The following is a 21,110-nucleotide window of genomic DNA, read 5'->3' as shown; positions in this document are numbered from 1 at the left end:
TGCGGTTAGAGAGGTACCATTTCTCAGGAGTTCACCAAGGCCTCATCTAGCAAAATAAAATTCAAACAAATAAAATGGTTAGAATATTGAAACTAGAAACATAAAGTGAAAGCCAAGAAATATTCAAGTGATAAGCAAATTATATAAAATCAGATTTCTCTACAACATATTTTTACATTCTGGTTTCCTAAGTAATTAAGTAAAAAATAAATAACTAAATAGTAGTCTATTACATCTGATTTGCATCATTTAGTGGGTATAATTATTAACAGATCCAAACTTGGCTCTTCTCCCTCAAGAAACGTAGTAGTCAATTTCTTCAAGGGAAAACTATCAAATCAAAAATTTTCCTTTCTTTTAACAATATGTCAATGTGCAAGCTTATTTTTGTTGTTGTAATAATATAAGCACTGGCAAACTTAACTGACTTTTTCCCTCTATTTTACGGATCATGTTTAAACCTGTCAGCCTGTTTTTAACAGCTACTCAAATAACTCTTTCTTTCTTTCTTTTTTTTTGAGACAGAGTCTCATTATGTCGCCCTCGATAGAGTGCAGTGGCATCACAGCTCATAGCAACCTCAAACCTCAAACTCTTGGGCTTAAGTGATTTTCTTGCCTCAGCCTCCCAAGTAGAACTATTTCTTTTTTCTTTTTTTTTGTTTTGAGACAGAGCCTCAAGCTGTAGCGCTGGGTACAGTGCCATGGCATCACTGCTCACAGTAACCTCCAACTCCTGGGCTTAAGTGATTCTCTTGCCTCAGCCTCCCAAGTACCTGGGACTACAGGTGCCCGCCACAATGCCCGGCTATTTTTTGGCTGCAGCCATCATTGTTGTTTGGTGGGCCTGGGCTGGATTCGAACCCACCAGCTCAGGTGTATGTGGCTGGCACTTTAGCCATTTGAGCCACAGTCACTGAGCAGAACTATTTCTTTCTTTCTTCTTTTTTTTTTTGTAGAGACAGAGTTTCACTTTATGGCCCTCAGTAGAGTGCCGTGGCCTCACACAGCTCACAGCAACCTCCAACTCCTGGGTCTAAGCGATTCTCTTAGAGTAGCTGGAGTACCTCCCGAGTAGCTGGAACTACAGGCGCCCGCCACAACAACGCCCGGCTATTTTTTGGTTGCAGTTTGGCAGGGGCCGGGTTTGAACCTGCCACCCTCGGTATATGGGGCCAGCGCCTCACCGACTGAGCTACAGGCGCCGCCCAGAACTATTTCTTATTATCAAGAGGCCCCACATCTATACTCTATTTACAGTAAGTGATACAGACTACATGTCATTTGTGCTAAATCCTATATTAGTTCTACATGATTGTAGGCAGCCTCCTGCATCGGTGCAAAAACTTCATAGTTCTGACTATAGGCCTGCATAGAAAAGTCCCCAAATTTCATTCTGTTTGATCCTTTACCTTTAGTGAAAATGGATCAAGGGTTTTCCCAGCTGAATACCTCTAACAAAAGGGGAAGTAGGGACACTGAATTCACACAGTATCCAAGCAAGGTTCTAAAATAGTTTGCTAGGCTGGGCGTGGTGGCTCATGCCTGTTTTCCTAGCACTCTGGGAGGCCTAGGCAGGTGGACTGTTTGAGCTCAGGAGTTTGAGACCAACCTGAGTACAAGTAGGACTCTGTCTTACTAAAAATGAAAAACTGAGGCAAGAGGATCACTTGAGCTCAAGAGGAGGAGGTTGCTGTGAGCTATGATGCCCCAGCACTCTACCCAGGGTGACAGAGTGAGAATCTGTCTCAAAAAATAACAATAATAAAATAAAATGGCTTGCTGTTAGATACTCACCTTGGGCACTGTAAGGAATACCAATTCTACTACAGTCTCGAACCATGTCCACAAAGCTGGTGATTTTAAATTCTTCTGCAGCTTCCTCGTCTTCATACTAAAGAAGGAAATTAAAAGAAAAACACGCTCTGAAGACACATCATGCAAAGTCCCACATTTTTCTCTACATTTTTATCAGTCAGTTGCCCCAAATGACATTTATGGAGGACTGCACTCAAGAGCATGTTTCCAAAGCCAACCTTCTGTTATCTGCTGGTCAGAAGAAACACTTGTCTTTCCTTATCTCACATCATACGTGAAAGTTAAAAAAAAAAAGTATCAGGAGACCTAAATGCAAAACATAAAATTTGCCCTTAAAAATCTCCCAAATACTCACATGGAAAGAAGGGTGCTTGGCCAATATTGGGTCACAACTGCCATAGCATCTTAAATTTCAAATCCTAATTTGATTTCTAGCCAAACCCTTGAAAGGGGCCCAAAAGGAAACGGAAACAGATACCAAAAAATCCAAACATAGGAATGTCATGAAACTTAAAAACTTCTACAGGGACAGTCCCTAGGCACCAGTCTCCTGAGAAAGGGACTCGGCTGGTGATGAAGAAGCAGGGCAGGAAGTAGGTTCACAAGACTACTGCTAGGTCCTAATTTGAACAGTCCCTTTTCATCTTCTCGGGCATGCTATTTTTCTATAAAGTAGGCCTCATAAGGAAATACAAAATTTTCCACTTCAAATAATTTTTTTGTGTAAACACTCTCTGCAATTTGAGTGTTTTAGAGGCCACTTGTTCCAGATCAACACTTTCCTTAAAGAATATTCTTAGAGTATCTCTAAGTGCCTACTCTATCTTTTCTCCTCACCTCATTTTCAGTCATGCAGTGGAAATGCAGATTTCTCCAGTGTGCCACATAGGGTAAGAGATAGCGATAGTTTACAGGATTACAGTATAGATGGACACTATCTGATTTAATCAATATAATTACATCTGTAAGATAAAAATAAAAGCACAAGATTGTCAAAAGCATTCCTTTTAGACATTTTCTGCCCACATCATTACCAGAACCATTAAAACTACTTCAGAGACAATGTAACAAAACTCTAAACTGATAATTATATAATTAGGTAATGTGTTTCAAAGTAATTTTAGAACTTTCAAGCTTACACAGCAAGGATTTCTGAGTCCCCATGCAATGCACCACTGTGGCCCTCTGGATATGGCAATGCAGGCACAGAATAAGTCAGAAGAATAGACTTTATCTCCTGAAGCATGGGTCTTACAAAATTCAACAGTCAAATGTGTAACCAAACACAGCTTGTACCTTCACTGCAGAGGCAAATATCAAATGGAAACCCATAGCCTAAAGCCACTGATGTAGGAAAACAGCATCAAATATGATTAGTGACCAATTCTCCCCCAGACATCAGTGTCTAAAGCTCTTGGCTGTTGGCTCATCTAGCTCAAGGGAATTGTAGGCCCAAGGATGTTGCATGTTGGCTTTGGGAAGAGTTACTGTGTAACACTGGTCAACTCCATAGGCAGGAAAGGCTAGGAGGAAGGAAGTGGTATTAAGTGGAAAGAGCTTCTGTAAATAGGAAGAGCCATCAATGTTGATAAATACAGCAATCCTAAGGGTGCAAATAAACCCAGGTAGAAAGAGGTTCCATGGAATAAGGAAGGACTATTGAAGCAGTTTGAACAGTGAGAATGAAAAGAGTCATACTTCCAAAAGAAAACCATCATTCCTCGGAAACTAGAGCCATCAAGCCTCCTTCTAACACAATGAAACCAGAAGTTGTTGGAGCAGTAGTTGGAGGTGAGAAAGGAGCACCCGTGGGGGCAACAGGTGTAGGGCAATGCCAACATAGTAACAATGTGACAGTCCACACTTCACAAAACATAAAGCCTATAAATACTGACCACACACATGAGAGGCCTACTGAAATAAAGGCCATGATCTGGCCTTTTAAGCCACTCTGAGCTCCATAACTGATCAGGTCCAGCATGTTCTAAGGAACACAGTACATAGCAGCCTCTTTTCTGTTGACTCTATACCATAAGCACTAGAGTCAAAGGGGTAGCAAAGGGCAGGAAAAGGGGCCCCCCCATCTCATCTCTCAGCATACTGTCTTCTCACATACCTCCTCCAAACGGCCCTGTCCTGAATCATTTATAGACCACCTGCTGAGGAGTGTTTCATGTCACCTGAAGAGAATGAGAGCTTCCAGTGTATATTATATGTATAACATACCTCAGAGAAGTAGGATCTAATAAAAGACATAACCCAACAGCTCCTAAAACTAATTAAAGCATTCCCAAAACCTCTTAGAACTCTGACATCACTAAGAACAAAAGATTAACAGAGTATATAGTCAGGTAAAAGAAGAAAGTATATGAGAATAAGATGAATATGTAAACTATTCAAAAGTTTCTTTTAAAAATAAATATCTCATGCTGGCCTTTCTCCCTCTCATATAGAGATCATGTAGAAATCTGATGATCACAGCTATTTCTTTCCTTTTTAAAAATTTTTAAATAGATTTAGGGGGTACAAGTAGAACTCCATTACATATACAGATGTCCATAAAGTTCATGTGCAATTGCATACAACACCCTGTATATTGCATAGTAGTGGAATCTGGGCTTTGGGTATACTCATCACCTGATTAGTGTACACTGTACCCCGTAAGTGTTTTTTCATCCCTCATCCTTTGTTCTTCCCTTTCCCCCACTCATAAGTCTCCAATGGCCATTATACAACTCTGTGTGTCCTTGCGTGGCCCCAGTTTAGCTCCCATTTATAAGTGAGAAAGCAGCATTTATTTTTTTGTTCCTGAGTTACTTCACTTAGGATAATGATCTCCAGTTCCAGCCAAGTTGCTGTAAAAGACATTATTTCATTCTTTCTTTCTTTTTTTTTTTTTTTGTAGAGACAGAGTCTCACTTTATGGCCCTCGGTAGAGTGCCGTGGCATCACACAGCTCACAGCAACCTCCAGCTCCTGGGCTTAAGCGATTCTCTTGCCTCAGCCTCCCGAGTAGCAGGGACTACAGGTGCCTGCCACAGCACCCGGCTATTTTTTTGTTGCAGTTTGGCCAGGGCTGGGTTTGAACCCGCCACCCTCGGCATATGGGGCCGGCGCCCTACTCACTGAGCCACAGGCACTGCCTATTTCATTCTTTCTTCTGAGTAGTATTCCATGGTATATATGTACTACATTTTCTTTATCTAGTCATCAATTCATGGACGCTTAGGCTGATTCCTTATCTTTGCAATTGTGAATTGTGCTGCAATAAACATACAAATGAAGGCATCTCCTTGATAAAATCTTTTTTTTGTTTTGTTTTGTTTTTGTTTTTGAGATGGAGTCTCACTATGTCACTCTTGGTAGAGTGCCGTGGCATCACAGTTCACCGCAAACCTCAAACTCTTGGGCTCAAGTGATTCTCTTGCCTCAGCTTCCCAAGTAGCTGGGACTACAGAAACTCACCACAGCGCCAGCTATTTTTTTGTTGCAGTTGTCATTGCTGTTTAGCAGGCCTGGGCTGGGTTCGAACCCACCTCCCTAGTGTATGTGGCTGGCACCCTACCCAGTGAGCTATAGGAACTGAGACAAATCATTTATTTTTGTTTGGATAGATACCCAATAGTGGGTTTGTAGGATCAAATGGTTAGATACTTTTAATTATTTGAGAAATCTCCACACTGATCTCTATAGAGGTTCCATTAATTTACACTCCCCACCAACAATGTCTATGTTCCCTTTTCACTGCATCAGCTGCCAACATTGTTTTTTGACTTTTTAATAATGACCATTCTAATTGGAATAAGATGGTATTTCTTTTTGTTGTTGTTGTTCCAGTTTGGCCAGGGCAGGGTTTGAACCTGCCACCTTTGGTATATGGGGCCAGCGCCCTACTCACTGAGCCACAGGCACTGCCCAAGATGGCATTTATTGTGGTTTTAATTTGCATTTGGCTGATGATTAGTGATATTGACCATTTTTTATGTTTTTTGGCCATTTTATAACTTCTTTTTAAAAATGCCTGTTGGGGGTGGCGCTTGTGGCTCAGTGAGTAGGGCGCCGGCCCCATATGCCGAGGGTGGCGGGTTCAAACCCAGCCCCGGCCAAACTGCAACAAAAAAATAGCCAGGCGTTGTGGCGGGTGCCTGTAGTCCCAGCTGCTCGGGAGGCTGAGGCAAGAGAATCGCTGAAGCCCAAGAGCTAGAGGTTGCTGTGAGCCATGTGACACCACGGCACTCTACCCGAGGGCGGTACAGTGAGACTCTGTCTCTACAAAAAAAAAAAAAATGCCTGTTGGATCTCAGCTTTCTAACTACTTGGATTTAAAAATGAATTTCCTAAGCACCCATTATACCAGAAGAAAAGATAAAAAACAAACAAGCAAAAAAAAAAAGCATACTTTTGAGGATTTTAACTATTTCCTAAATTTCAGTACTATAATGTCCTTAGCAACTTCAACTGCAGTGAAATGTGTGGCTGGTACAAGATGCCAAGATTAATTCTTTCCAAACCAGCAGAACAGATACTATACAGTACAAGGAAAAAAATTTTAATAAAAATCTGAAACCAAATTTGAATTATAAAGAATTTAACAGAAGTAATTTCAGTCTACTTTCTGTACTTTCTAATAAAATGGAAAGCTTTAATCAATCTGTAAGTATAAACACTATTAAGGACTTTATCAGAGAAGAATTTTCACATAAACTAGATCAGGTTTCTCAACCTCGGCATTTTTGACAGTTTAGATGGGCTAATTCTTTGTTGTAGGTGACTGAATTATCAATATTTAACAGTATCCCTGGCCTCTACCCCCTAGATGATTGTCTGACAATTAAAAATGTCTTCATACATTGTCAAGTATCCCATAGGAAACTAAAGTGTCCCCAGCTGAGAAACACTCCACAAGACCCACAGCTATATTATTTCACATCAGATGTCTGTGTTCACGCCCTCCCCCAGCTACCTCACAAGAGCTGTCTGTCTCTTGTCCAGTTTTATTTGCCTATTCCTATGTCTCCTGACCCATCTGGTAGACGAGTCAGATGCTAAGTATGTGATATCAGAGATAGCTCCCGGGCAACAGCCCACAACAGCATCAACACAGGCAGAGTGCCTCACATCTGAGGAAAGGGGAATCTAAACAGAGAGCCTGCACTGTAGTCATGGACATCGTCATGAATTAAAGTCACATAGAAAACAACTCCCAAAGATAGCAAGACAAGGCGCCTTTGTTCCTCAACTGACATCCTTGTGAAGTCTTTCTTGTAGTAGCAGCTTGTAGGCCCATCCTTACCTCACAACTAAAAGTGCTTTTACAGAGTAACAGCCCCTAATCTGAGTATTCAGCAAATAGAGGCAGTAAGCAATTAACAGGAAAAATAGTACCATGCCCACAAGAGATAAAGCCAAACCCTGATGTTTACTTCTTTCCCTAAAACTAAATTATCCAGTAAACATATTCTGAAAACTACTTCTTGCTAGGTGACCAATAGGAGCATATTATTTAATATATTAGCAAAGAAGAAATGCTATTTTTCATTATTAAAAAGGCAAACATTTACTGGAGCTTTGGACTATTTTAAATTTGACCATATTTTTCCATAAAAGACCATGAAATAGGGCAGTGCCTGTGGCTCAAAGGAGTAGAGCGCCGGCCCTATATGCCAGAGGTGGCAGGTTCAAACCCAGCCCCAGCCAAAAACTGCAAAAAAAGAAAAAAGACCATGAAATAAGGATCCAAAGAAATAAACCACCCACTCTTCTTTCGCACAGAGTTTACCAATATACACTTACCATCTAGAACTTCTTCCGAAAATCCTGTTTTCTCAAAATCACTGGTGTTCTGATTGTACAAACCAAATAGAAGATAATTTGCCAGCTCTCTACAGCCTTCATTGTATCTGCTATCGATTCCTGAAAGGCAAAGAAGACTCTAATCAGCTGTACTGTGTACTATGGGGAACAAAGGAGCCCTAATAATTTGACCCTGCTCAGTAAAACCCTGATGGTCAAATTAAAGGCAGCAGCTCAGACCAATTTTGTGCCAGAACCAAGCTAAGCAACTCTCCAAGAAAAAAACACACTTCCGAACATCCGTACTTGGATTTCAAGATTTATATAGTTGAGACATCAAATAGCACAGATTATTGAGGCTGCTAACTTCTGAAAAGCAATTCCTGAGGACAGAAGTAACCAGAGAAATATAGTCCAAGTCCTTCCACAGCTTGCTAAAGCTCTTGGAATACTTTCATTTGGCCTAAGAATAGGGGATAGAAAAATATTTACTTCTCAAAGAGAGCTTTACCAAAACTGGTGAATCAAATTAAGATAGAGGAAAGTGGTTTGAAAAGAACCAAAGGATGTGAAGATGACAAGTGAATGGAATCATGCTCATCATTTCACAAACAGGCTCAAGACCTAGCACTGTGCCAGATGCCAGGTGCAGTGGATAGCATGCCTGCAAGTAGCACTCATGAAGTTTACAGTCTAGTGGGCCAAGACAGAGAAAATGAAAAGGAAATTAAATGGGACTATCTTCACTACTGCCTCTCAGTGCCTCAAATATATATGTCATACACACTTCAGGTATATATATCCTGGGTGTCTGTGAAGTCTCAGAACTATGGCTCTGGGCAAGAGGAAGTGTCAATTGCAGGAGATGGCTATCTATGTAAGGCTAAGAGGAAGTGGTTGGGGCAGAAGCTGGGAGCTTCCAAAATGGCAAGGGCTCCCTATCTTCCTGATAAGTGTACCACACCCAACCTCACTAAAACAGCAATACATCTCAGGGGAACAAGAACTGTAAGGACACTAACTCAGTTTATCTCACAATGATACTACTATTAATCTTGCTGTGAACAAAAAGCCAAGTTTTCCCAGACCTGAATCCCACCTTGTTAAAAGCACTGACCTAGGGGGTGGCGCCTGTGGCTCAAAGGAATAGGACGCTGGCCCCATATGCCAGAGGTGGCGGGTTCAAACCCAGCCCTGGCCAAAAACTTCAAAAAAAAAAAAGAACTAACCTAGGATGCAGAGGATCCCATCAGGCCGAGACTTGCTGCTCTGGGTCAGGATGCTCTGAACATGCCGGAGTCGGCTGCAGCTGCAACAAGAACAGAAAATAATTCCCTGGGTGTCAGCACAGCCCCATAAGAAGAGAGAGTCCCACAATGGAGGTATGAGGAAGAGAAATGATGTGCAAGGGACAGAAACTGATCCTTGTCTGCTTCTGGTATCAGTACCGTAAACTGAATTGAGAAGGGTTCACTCCTCTTCTACTTTGTGGAAGAGACTAAAACAGAATTGGCCTGAAGGCCAAGTCTGAACTGCTAATTACAAATGGAATGGTCAAAAGCTCTCTGGCTTAACAAAGGATGGAGCCAAAGGCCCTCTCATAGTCAATGCTGGACAGGACTGAGACTCAGCAGCTGATGCCCAGAACTACCCCAGTGGCTCATCACTTTTGAAGATTTTCAAAGAAGAATTCCCACACTGATTTCCCTTTCATCATTAGTGAAAGAGAGGGGAGAGCGGGGAGGTGAGGGGAGAGGGGGGAGGGGAGCGGAGAGGAAGAAAGGGAAAGGAAAGAAAGGGAAAGGGAAGAAAGACAAAAGATAAAAACACCAAAATTGGTCTAATGTCCTAAACAAAGCTCTAATTCATCCTCATGGCTATCCATGTCTCTGTAGGGACAGAAAGTGACTTGCTCCCCTTTCTGTGCAGATCTATTGCTCTTTCAGTCCTAGGGATATCCCCTTGCTCCCAAGCAAAGGGAGGAGAGGACATTAGTATTATTTCTCAGGACCCTATTCTCTCCATACCTACTTCTCCTTCCCAGCAGAGAGAGGCACCCAATTTCTTGCTCAAGACTGATCCTTCCACCAGGTCTCCCCACCAGCTTCAGCTCCAGGATCTGCTCCTACTATTCATTCCTTAACACTACTATCAATATAGTTCCAGCCTACCACATCATTATTCAGATCCTCCACAAACCAACTACACTAACTGTTTCATCCTGACAACATACTTCATCCCCACCCCTTAATGAATCTGCTCTAATACACTGCCCTACACTCACCGGAAAAATAGCCTTTCATAATTCCCTGAATTCCTTTCCCCCACTGGATTCTTTCTTGATGTTCTGAAAAAGTTAGGAGAATGAGTTAGTTCCCCTAACTTTTGCTCCCTGACTTAGTGATAATTATCATTGTCTTCCATGAAGACTTTCACAATCTTCCACAATCTTCCATGTGAAAACTAGACAAATGCAATACCAGAGACACAGAGAGAGCATGCATGATCTATAAACCAATGTCCATCATGATGACAAATGTAAATACCCTTAATAAAATATTAGCAAATAAAATTCAGCAACATATAAAAAGAATTATACACCATGACCAAGTACGGTTTATCCTAGGAACACCCAAGGCTGGTTCATCCCACTAAAAACATTCAACCGATGGATGTCCCAATTACACTGATTTGATCTTTACATATTATGTGTATATGAAAGTATTAAATTATCATATGTTCCTGAAAAATATGTATATCTATTATATATCAATTTTAAAAATGAAAAAAAAAAAACTTAGAAAACTGGGTTTCTTCAATTTGATAAAGAACACCTATAAAAAAAAACCTACCAAGCAAAGTTTAGAATTATACTTAATAGTGAAAGACAGTATTTTTTCTCTAAGATCAGTAATTTAACATACTACTGAAAGTTCTAGAATAAAGCAAGAAAAGGAAATAAAAGGCATATAGATTGAAAAAGAAATAAAAATTTGTAGATATGACCTGTTTGTAGGTGATAAAATGGTTTTTATAAGGAATCTCAAGGAATCTACAAAAAAGCCTCTAACTAGTAAGTGATTTCAACAAGGCCTCAAGATACAAGAGCAATACACAAAAGTCAACTATAATTCTATATAAGAGCAATGAATACATGGAAACCAAAATTAAAAGAATAATACCATTTGTAATCTCTCAAAAATGAAATACCTATAAACCAAATAAAACATGTATAGGACTTAACATGTTAAAAACTATAAAACACTGATGAAAGAAATTTAAGCAGATCTAAATAAATGGAAAGATACAGAGTATATTTGAGGATTGGGAGACTCAACATAGTACAGGTATCAATTCTCCCCAAATTGATATGTAGGTTTAACACAATTTCTATAAAAATCCCAGTGAATCCAAGGAATCACTCTACCCAGTGTCAAGACTTATTCCATAGCTAAGGTCATCGAGAATGAGTGGTACTGGTTGAAGGACAGCACCTATAAACACAACAAAACACAACAGCCAGAAACAGATCAATAAATGTACAGCTAATTTTTAACATAGGTGCAAAAAAAGCAATTTGATAGAGGAAAGATAATCTTTTTCTTTTTCTTTTTTTTTTTTTTTTGAGACAGAGTCTTACTTCATAGCCCTCTGTAGAATGCCATGGCGTCATAGCTCACAGCAATCTCAAACTCTTGGATTCAATTGGGTTCAATTGATCCTCTTGTCTCAGCCTCTCAAGTACCTGGGAGGCTACTCGTGTATGACAGGTACCCACCATAATGCTCAGCTATTTTTTAGAGATGCTCAGCAGAAGGATAGTCTTTTCAAAAACAGGTACTAGAGCAACTGTATATCTATAGACAAAAACATGAACCTCAACCTTATACAAAACAGAAGATAGACTTAAATGTATAAAATCCATCCTAAAATTCATATGAAGGCTCAAAGGAATCCAAATAAATTAAACAGTCTTTTAAAAAAGGGCAAAGTTGGCCAGGTGTGGTGGCTCATGCCTATAATCCTAGCACTCTGGGAGACCGAGGTAGAAGGATCACTTAAGCTCAGAAGTTTGAGTCCAGCTTGAGTAAGAGTGAGACCCTGTCTCTACAAAAAAATGAAAAAATAAGCCAGGCATCATTGTGGTAGGGACACTGTCCCAGCTACTAGAGAGGCTAAGTCAGGAGGATCACTTGAGCCTAGGAGTATGAAGTTGTTGTGAGCCAGGCAGAGGCCACAGCACTGTAGTCTGGCCAACAGAGTAAGATTTTGTCTCAAAAAATAATAATAAAATAAATAAAAACAAAAACAAGTGACATTGGCACGGCACCTATAGCTCAGTGGCTAGGGCGCCAGCCATATACACCAGAGCTGGTAGGTTCAAAGCCAGCCCAAGCCAACTACAACCAAAAAATAGCCGGGAGCTGTGGTGGGCGCCTATAGTCCCAGCTACTTGGGAAGCTGAGGTAAGATTGGGCTTAATTGATTCTCTTGCCTCAGCCTCCCAAGTAGTTGGGACTACAGGCACCCACCTTTGCTGTGAGTTGTGACCCCACGGCACTCTACCAAGGGTGACATAGTGAGACTCTTTGTCTCAAAAAAAAGAAAGAAAGAAAGAAAAAGAAGGGGCGGCGCCTATGGCTCAGTAGGTAGGGTGCCAACCCCATATACCGAGGGTGGCAGGTTCAGGCCTGGCCTCCACCAAACTGCAACAACAATAACAAAAAAAATAGCCGGGCGTTGTGGCGGGCGCCTGTAGTCCTAGCTACTTGGGAGGCTGAGGCAAGAGAATCGCCTAAGCCCAGGAGTTGGAGGTTGCTGTGAGGGCGATAAAGTGAGACTCTGTCTCTACAAAAAAAAAAAGGGGGGGGCTCGGCGCCTGTGGCTCAAGAGGCTAAGGCGCCACCCACATACACCTGAGCTGGTGGGTTCGAATCCAGCCCAGGCCCGCCAAACAACAATGATGGCTGCAACCAAAAAAAAAAAAAAAAAAAGGAAAAAGAAAACAAGTGATAGCAAGGATATGTGGAAATTGTAACATCCTTGTATGCTGCTGGTAGGAATGTGCAGCTATTATGAAAAACAATATGGGCAGTTCTTCAAAAAATAAAAACAGAATTACCAAATGATCCAACAATTCCAATTTGGGTATAAATCCAAAAGAACTCAGAGCAGAGACTCAAAGAAATGTCTGTATACCCATGTTCGTAGCAGCACTATATGCAACAGCCAAAAGGTGAAAGAAAGCAAGAGTACAGATAAAGAAAATGGGGTATATACATACAATGGAATATTATTCAGACTTAAAAAGGAAAAAAATTTCTTGTAGCATTAACACATGCTACAACATGTATTAATCTTGAGAAAATTATACTAAGAGAAATAAACCAGAAATAAAAGTACAATTACTTTTTCAAGCATCTTGACAACTTTTTGCAGAGAAAACCCTTCCACAACCAGCAGGATACAAACAATGCTTTCCAACAATTCTTCAAATCCTGAAGCATAGATTTTTACACCACAAGAAGAAATAAATTTATCTATTGTTGGCAACACATATTGATTGTAATAATTCCATTTTGATTAATAAAGACTTGTTTGAGCTAATTATAATGATTAAAAATTCATGATCCAAAACCTGCTACTTTTGTACCAACCTAATATGTTTACAAGGTACCTAGAATAGTCAACTTCATAGAGACAGAAAGTAGAATGGTGGTTGCCAGGGGCTGGGGAAAAGGAGTGAGGAGTTATTGTTTAATGGTCACAGAGTTTCAGTTTTACAACATGAGTAGAGTCATGTGGAATTTTAACATAGCAACGTAAATGAACTTAATGCCACTAAACCGTACGATTAAAAATGGTTAACATGGTAAATTTTATGGTATGTTATTTTAACACAATATTTTTTAAAAATTTAGAAAAAAAAAGCCAATGTAATGTAAAATGAAAACGACAGTGACAACTCTTGTGGTATAAAAGACAGTAAAGAATAACAACAAAATGTAATATATGACCCTTAACTTGATTTAAAAAACAAATGAAAAATAGGGAAACATCTTTGAGACATCTGAGAAATTTAATGGACTGAGTATTTGATGCTACTGTTTTTATTTTGTTTTTTTTGTGTGTGTGTGTGTTTTCTTTGAGACAGAGTCTCACTGTGTCGCCCTTGGTAGAGTGCTGTGGTGTCACAGCTCACAGCAACCTCCAACTCTTGGGCTTAAGTGATTCTCCCACCTCAGCCTCCGAAGTAGCTAGGACGACAGGTGTCCGCCACAATGCCCAGCAATTTTTTTGTTGCAGTTGTCATTGCTGTTTAGCTGGTCCGGGCAGGGTTCGAACCCACCAGCCTGGATGTATGTGGCCAGTTCCCTACTCACTGAGCTAGGGGCACCGCCTGTTTTGTTTTGATTTGTTTTTGAGACAGAGTCTCACTCTGTTGCACAGGCTAGAGTGCCATAGTGTCAGGCTAACTCATAGTAACCTCTAATTTCTGGTTTTCTCTTGCCTCATCCTCCCGAGTAGCTGGGACTAGGGATGCCTGCCACAATGCTTAGCTAATTTTTTCTATCTTTAGTAGAGATGTGGATCTTGCTCTTTCTTGCTCAGGCTGGTCTGGAACTCCTCAGTTCAAGAGATCCTCCCACCTTGGCCTCCCAGAATGCTAGGATTACAGGCATGAATCACAGTGCCCAGGTGGGACAGCCAGGCATTGTGGCAGGCACCAGTAGTCCCAGCTACTCAGAAGGCTGAGGCATCTCCTGAGTTTGAGGTTGCTGTGAGCTATGATGCCACAATACTCCAACCAGGGTGACAGAGTGAGGCTCTATCTCAAAAAATATTTTTTTTTGCCTTAGATAAGATAATGTTATGGTGCTATATAATAGAATGTCCTTTATCTTAGCAGATGCATGAGGAACATAGTGTCATTTAACATAAAAAAGGAAAGATCTGAGGAAAAGAAAAAATATTCCTTGATGAGGCAAGTAAAAAAAAAAAAAAAGAAAGAAAAAAGCACACAGCAAAATGTTAAAAAGTTGTTGAACCTATGTGGCGGTATAATGAGTACTCACTGTACTATTCTTTTACCTTTTCTGTATGGTTTGGACATTTTCATAATAAAAATTTGTGTTTGGGGCGGCGCCTGTGGCTCAGTCGGTAGGGCGCCGGCCCCATATACCGAGGGTGGCGGGTTCAAACCCGGCCCCGGCTGAACTGCAACCAAAAAATAGCCGGGCATTGTGGTGTGCGCCTGTAGTCCCAGCTGCTTGGGAGGCTGAGGCAAGAGAATCGCTGAAGCCCAGGAGTTGGAGGTTGCTGTGAGCTGTGTGACGCCATGGCACTCCACCAAGGGCCATAAAGTGAAACTCTGTCTCTACAAAAAAATAAAAAATAAAAAAATTTGTGTTTGGCAGGAAAAGGGTCATGTGAAGAAACCTAGGATTTTAGAAACAGCAGGGCAGAAACAGCAAGACAATCAAGATTAAAGAAAACTGTTCCCTGGGAAATGCGGATTGTCTGCCACTCCTCAGTTTTTCATTTTTAATAGAAGATTGAACTTGCAATCATTCTCTGCACTAGAAGTATTTCATTGAGTTGGTCCATTGGCCCACTTCCCCTGCTTAAGCAGACAGTAGACTGACTGACTGCCAAGGTTACCAAGAACTCTTTGGTTTTCAAATTTAAAACCTTCCAGAGACAAAAGCATGAGTAGGTCATGTGACCAAGAAACAAACAGCTTCCTAACTACTGCTACAGAAGCTGAGATAGTACTGAAAAGTTTTTTCAAAGTAACTCGGCCAAATAAAGTGAAAGCACATAACATATAGAAAGACCTTCCTCTTCCCAGAGTAAAACATTATCCAAATTTATTTTATTTTCTTGGCAAATGAAAGACTAAACTCAGTCTTTTTTCCTTTGTACATTTTCTTGCTTCCCAAATTTAATTTTTAACCAGAACATAGCCTGTTATTCATCACTGAATTATGGTACATATTACTTAATGACTTACCTTTTAATTAAAAAAAATCTTATAAAAATAAGGAAAAACCCAACCATCTTTACTCACAGCACTCAGAATAAACCACTGTTAACATTTTGGTACATGTGCTTTTATCTATGTTAGTGCAAATTATGTATGTAAAGTAGTTATTACATACTGTCCTTTTTGGAGCAGAAAAAAGGGCTATTACATATAAAGCTAAAGTACTTGTTGATCCTGACTCACAAACATCACCACTATGAGTTTACTGTGTCTCCAGTTTTTTGTTTTTTCTTTAGTAATACACTTAAGCATACACCAAACCCAGCAATAACACTGCCCTCTGGCCTCCAGATCTAGTGCATGACTGGCACACCAGGGGTAGATGGCCTGTGGTCACCGTGACTTTACAAAGTATAGCTCTTAGAAGACACACAGACTCAGCACACCCAATAGTGCAGCTTACATCAAATATGCTTCTTTCACACTATAATTTATTTCTGATTTTCTTTGAATCAGGCTCAGAATTGCGATATAATAGACGACAAGATGAAGAAACCAGGACCTAAACAGATGCAACTTGCCCAAGATCATGAGGCTGAGTAAACAATAACAGGGTCAGCACCTGGACAACCAGCTGTTCTAACTCTGAGCTTTCTCCTTCAGCTACACCTCACTGTTTTCCAGACAAGTCAGCCACAGCTACATTTCTGAACTCATAACAATCAGCCAGGTGTGGTGGCTCATGCCTGTAATCCTAGCACTTTGGGAGGCTGAGGCGGGTAGATCGCTTGAGGTCAGGCTGTCTCTACCAAACAGCAACAGCAAGACTCCTTCTCTACTAAAAATAGAAAAACTAACCAGGTGTCCTGGCAGGTGCCTATAGTCCTAGCTACTCCAGAGGCTGAAGCAAGAGGACTACTCAAGCCCCAAAGTTTGAGATTGATGTGAACTATGATGCCAGGGCACTCTACCCAGGGTGACAGAATGAAACTCTGCCTCAAAAAAAAAAAAGAAAAAATGTAGAAAAACTAGCCAGGTGTTGGTTATGGTGGGCACCCATAAGTCACAGCTACTTGGGAGACTGAGAAGATCACTTGAGCCCAGGAGTTTGAGGTTGCTATGAACTACGATGACATGGCACTCTATCCAGGGCAACAGAGTGAGACTCTGTCTCCAAAAAACCCCAATTATCTCTGTTCCTCCCCTCTTCTATCTTACTATATCCAATAGTTAACACACTGTCATTGCTTTTATAACAATTTCTGCGTAAACAGCCAGGTATGTTTTCTTGTTAGTATGTATTCCATTATCCTGGTTCCCCAGAAATGATGAAAAAAATGAACAGATTTTTACCTGTTTTTCCTCCATGATTTACATTAACATTTTTATCTTAAAAATTAAACAATTAGGCTCAGCACCTATAGCACAGTGGTTAAGGCGCCAGCCACATACACCGAGGGTGGCGGGTTCGAACCCAGCCCAGGCCAGCTAAACAGCAATGACAACCGCAACAAAAAATAGCGGGGCATTGTGGTGGGTGTCTGTAGTCTCAGCTACTTGGGAGGCTGAGGCAAGAATCGCTTGAGCCCAAGAGTTTGAGGTTGCTGTGAGCTGTGACGCTATGGCACTCTACCATGGGCAACACAGTGAGACACTGTCTCAACAAAAAAAGAAAGACAGACAATTAAACCATTAAAACACTAATGTATTATCCTTAAAATACCGTATGCTTTGTTTTGAATGTTTTATAAAGTAAAACCTCATACCAATCTGATTCATCTCATTACATAAAACTGATGTGAACAATTTGGTATGGCTCTCTCAGTAACATACAGTTTGAGTGGTTTTTGCAGGGGGAGATTTATTTTTTACATCAGTCATAAAGCTGCTCTGTAAAATGTTTTTTTCATTTAACACTATAACATGGAGATCTTTCCAACTTAGCACAGAGAACTGAACTTCATTTTTAAAACTAGTGTACTGTATTCGTTTGTTTTTATTTAACTGGCCACTGTGATTGAACATTCAGGATTTTTATTTGCTGTTGCAAATAATGCTTTAGTGAGCAACCTTATTTATCCATCCTTGCCACAAGTACAAAAGTTTCTCCAAGGTAGAGAGACCAGGTTAATAGGTATCTATATTTTAAATTTTAAAAGATTTTGCCAAACTGTTCTCTTAAACTATTCACCTACAATATGCCAGCATTATGTTTTTCCCAACTTTCTAAAGCATGTGTTATCATTCTTCAACTAATGCTAAATTAATGGTTAGAATTCTCAGCTATAAACTCATATTTTCCCTAATCATTAGGGAAATTGTCAAATGTTTCTTGATCACCTATATTTTTCTTTTTCTTTCTTTCTTTTTTTTTTTTTTAGAGACAGAGTTTTGTTCAGTTGCCCAGGCTGGATTTATAGTGGTATGTTCATATCTCACTATAACCTTGAACTCCTAGGCTCAAGCAATCCTCCCACCTCAGCCACCCAAGTAGTTAAGACTACAGGCATACACCACCACACCTAGCTAATTTTAATTTTCTGTAGAGACAGGGTTTCACCCTGTTGCCCAGGCTAGTCTTGAACTCCTGGCCTCAAGTAATTCTCTCACCTCCACCTCCCAAAGTGTTGGAATTATGGGTGTGAGCCACCGTACCTGGCCTATAGTTCTTTTTCTATGAATGCATGTTCATATTCTTTGACCATTTTCTATCCCATCATGTGGATTTTTTTCCCTGGAATAACTTATTTTACCATGTTAAAACATTGCATTTTAGCCGTAGTTGCAAATATTTTCTCCAATCTTTATACTTTGTTTACAGTGTCTTTTTTCATGCATAAGTTTTAAAAATTTATAGGATTAAATCTACCTTTAAGCCTAAGGGTTTTATGTCCTCTTCTACCTTCCTCACCTAGTATCATAAAATAATAACAATTTTATTTTAGGCTCGGCGCCTGTGGCTCAAGTGGCTAAGGCGCCAGCCACATACACCTGAGCTGGCGGGTTCGAATCCAGCCCGGGCCTGCTAAAACAACAATGAGGGCTGCAACCAAAAAATAGCTGAGCATTGTGGCAGACGCCTGTAGTCCCAGCTATTTGGGAGGCGGAGGCAGGAGAATCGCTTGAGCCCAGGAGTTAGACGTTGCTGTAAGCTGATGCCACGGCACTCTACTCCGGGTGACAGCTTAAGGCTCTGTCTCAAAAACAAACAAACGACAGGGGAGAGGAAGGGAAACCCATGGTCAGCAGCACGTTGGATGAGCCTATTAAAAAAAAAAAAATGGAGGAGACAAGATGGCTGACTAAAGCCAACTTTCCACAGAGGCTCCCATCCAGTAGGAGAGTTAAAGGACAAAAATTCAGCAAGTAACCTGGTGGATTTGAGCTGCACTAAGAGAGAAGGTTGAAGAACACACGTCAACCTGGCTGAGGCAAGCTGCGACCACAAGGATACAAACAAAAGGTACAAAATCCATCACCAAGTGGACGGGAGTCCCCTCCCCCATGAAACGGCTCAGAGTGCCCCACAAACAACCGGGCAGAGTTCAAAGGTCCTCCCACTACACTCCACGGGAGAGACCCTCTAAAAACTGGACCTACCTCCCCTACTAGGGTGCCATGGCATCCTCTTGCCAGGCATAAAACTGTATAAACTGTATATAGTCTCTACCTGGAATTCTGAGCTCCCAGCGCTCCCTTTCACTCACACTGAGGTCTGGAGGCCAGTCCAGGTCTGCGGAGAGGGGACCGCACCGGAGTGGCAGTTCCCTGAGGCACAGTGCGACAGCCGTCTTTTGGTGACAGTACGGCCAGGCATAAGACTGTGTAAAGCTGTGTGTGTTCTCTGCCCGCAACCCCAGGCTCCCAGTGCTCCCCTCTGCTCTCGCTCCAAAGTCTGGAGGCCTGTCCCCCAGGGGTCCAGACTCTTGGGCAATTGCTCGAGGGGTGTATACAGTGCTGGGCTGCAGCCGGTCAGTGCAGACTCTGGGGTGCGGCAGCGGAGAGAGGACGGTTGGCCGGAAGGGAGCTACACCGGAGCAGCGGTTGCCTGAGCCATAAAACAGCAGCCCTCTTTTGCTAGCAATGCGGCTCACTACCGAATATTCTGAAGCGACACCCCCTGTCTCCCTAGGCAACCAGAGACTCTGAGTATAGGATTTGCCTGAGGCAACTCCAACTTGCAAACTGGGGAAACTCCCAGGGCGGGGCTGACCCAGAGGTACGCTTTACTAAACCCAAGACGCACCTGGCCCTCATGGGATCGTCAGCCTATAGACAATACAAAAGCAAAGACAAGCTGATTTGGAACTCAATTCAGCTTCTCTTCTGCAGGGGAACCGCAGAGTTGTTCTGTTCTGTTCTGTTCTGTCAGTAACATTAATCAGGGGCGAGACTGGATCTGAGTGAAAACCCCCCAACCATCATCAAGCGCCTAAGGTTGTCAGGCCTCACCTCCTCCTGCTAGAGAGAGGCAGAGCACAGTGGCCTGGTAGACTTCCTTGTGATTCAGGCAGGTGCAAACTCCTGGAGTACAGATTCACTACAGGCAACAGGGTCAGCCAACTGCAGGGCTATCAGAGAATGGGTGTGACAGTGGTGCAAGGTGGGGAAGGAGGCAGCAACCTTCCCAGACTGATCTATTGGCTAGGTGGCTACTCCTGACTCCACGCAGCACTGGAGCAAGCCACACCAGAGTAGTCACCAGACCCCTGTAATCCAGTTCCCAGAGACCTCTTAAACTCTCTCACCCGAGACAGGTGCAGACTGAGACAACTGATTTGGACTTTTTGAACTGAACCAATCGCCTGAGGACAAATCAGGTGGTGCCCTGTGTGCACAGTGGTAGGAAGGTTTGATTTTTGATTTTTCTTTTCCAATTGTTTGCCGGGGTGGGTGTGGGTGTGGGGGGGGTGACTTAATTGCTGATATTTCTCCACAGCTGAGACTTCAATCCAGAGTATCTGTTTCACTAGGGTGGAACAAAAACCAGCTGAAAACAAGACAGAACCACTTAGCCCCACCACACCAGACAGGGCCCCAGTTTCTCAGGCCACAACACTGTACAGGCCCTCAACAAAGCCCCAGGGGAAAAAAATCAAAGGGAGTAAAACAACCATGGGGTGCAATCAGCAGAAAACTCTGGTAACATGAATAACCAGAATAGATCAACCCCCCCAAGGAAAGATAAAGCAGATGTAATTGAAGATCCTATTCATAAACAACTGGCTGAGATGTCAGAAATCGAATTCAGAATTTGGATTGCAGACAAGATTAACAAAGTGGAATTAGGAATCGGAGGAGAAATTCAAAAGTTGTCTCAAGAATTTAACGAATTTAAAGACAAAACCACCAAAGACTTAGACACACTGAAGCAAGAATTTGCAGCCCTCAAAAATATGATTTCTGACATTGAAGATAAAGCCTTTGAACGCTCCCAAACTCTCATAGAGGAAGAGAAATGGAGAGCAAAAACAGATCATTCTCTCACAGAGCTCTGGGATAATTCGAAGGCG

At 41.6% G+C, this 21,110-nt stretch overlaps 1 protein-coding gene across 3 annotated transcripts in view; it reads right to left on the bottom strand.

Moving 5' to 3' along the window:
- DNAAF9 (dynein axonemal assembly factor 9) overlaps positions 1-21,110 on the bottom strand; it is a 171,709-nt gene that overhangs the window by 133,712 nt on the left and 16,887 nt on the right. For all 3 annotated transcript variants that reach the window (XM_053573869.1, XM_053573870.1, XM_053573871.1), the window contains exons 2-5: positions 8,840-8,919; positions 7,611-7,730; positions 2,655-2,779; positions 1,797-1,893 (exon numbers count right to left, since the gene is read on the bottom strand). In XM_053573869.1, coding sequence (XP_053429844.1) covers positions 1,797-1,893; positions 2,655-2,779; positions 7,611-7,730; positions 8,840-8,919 — 422 coding nt within the window. The remainder of the gene's footprint in view (positions 1-1,796; positions 1,894-2,654; positions 2,780-7,610; positions 7,731-8,839; positions 8,920-21,110) is intronic.

Source organism: Nycticebus coucang, chromosome 21, assembly GCF_027406575.1.
Source record: "Nycticebus coucang isolate mNycCou1 chromosome 21, mNycCou1.pri, whole genome shotgun sequence".
In the NCBI taxonomy this organism is placed as follows: Eukaryota; Metazoa; Chordata; class Mammalia; order Primates; family Lorisidae; genus Nycticebus; species Nycticebus coucang.
Note: the sequence above shows the minus strand (reverse complement) of the source record. Positions and strands in the feature narration are given on the sequence as shown.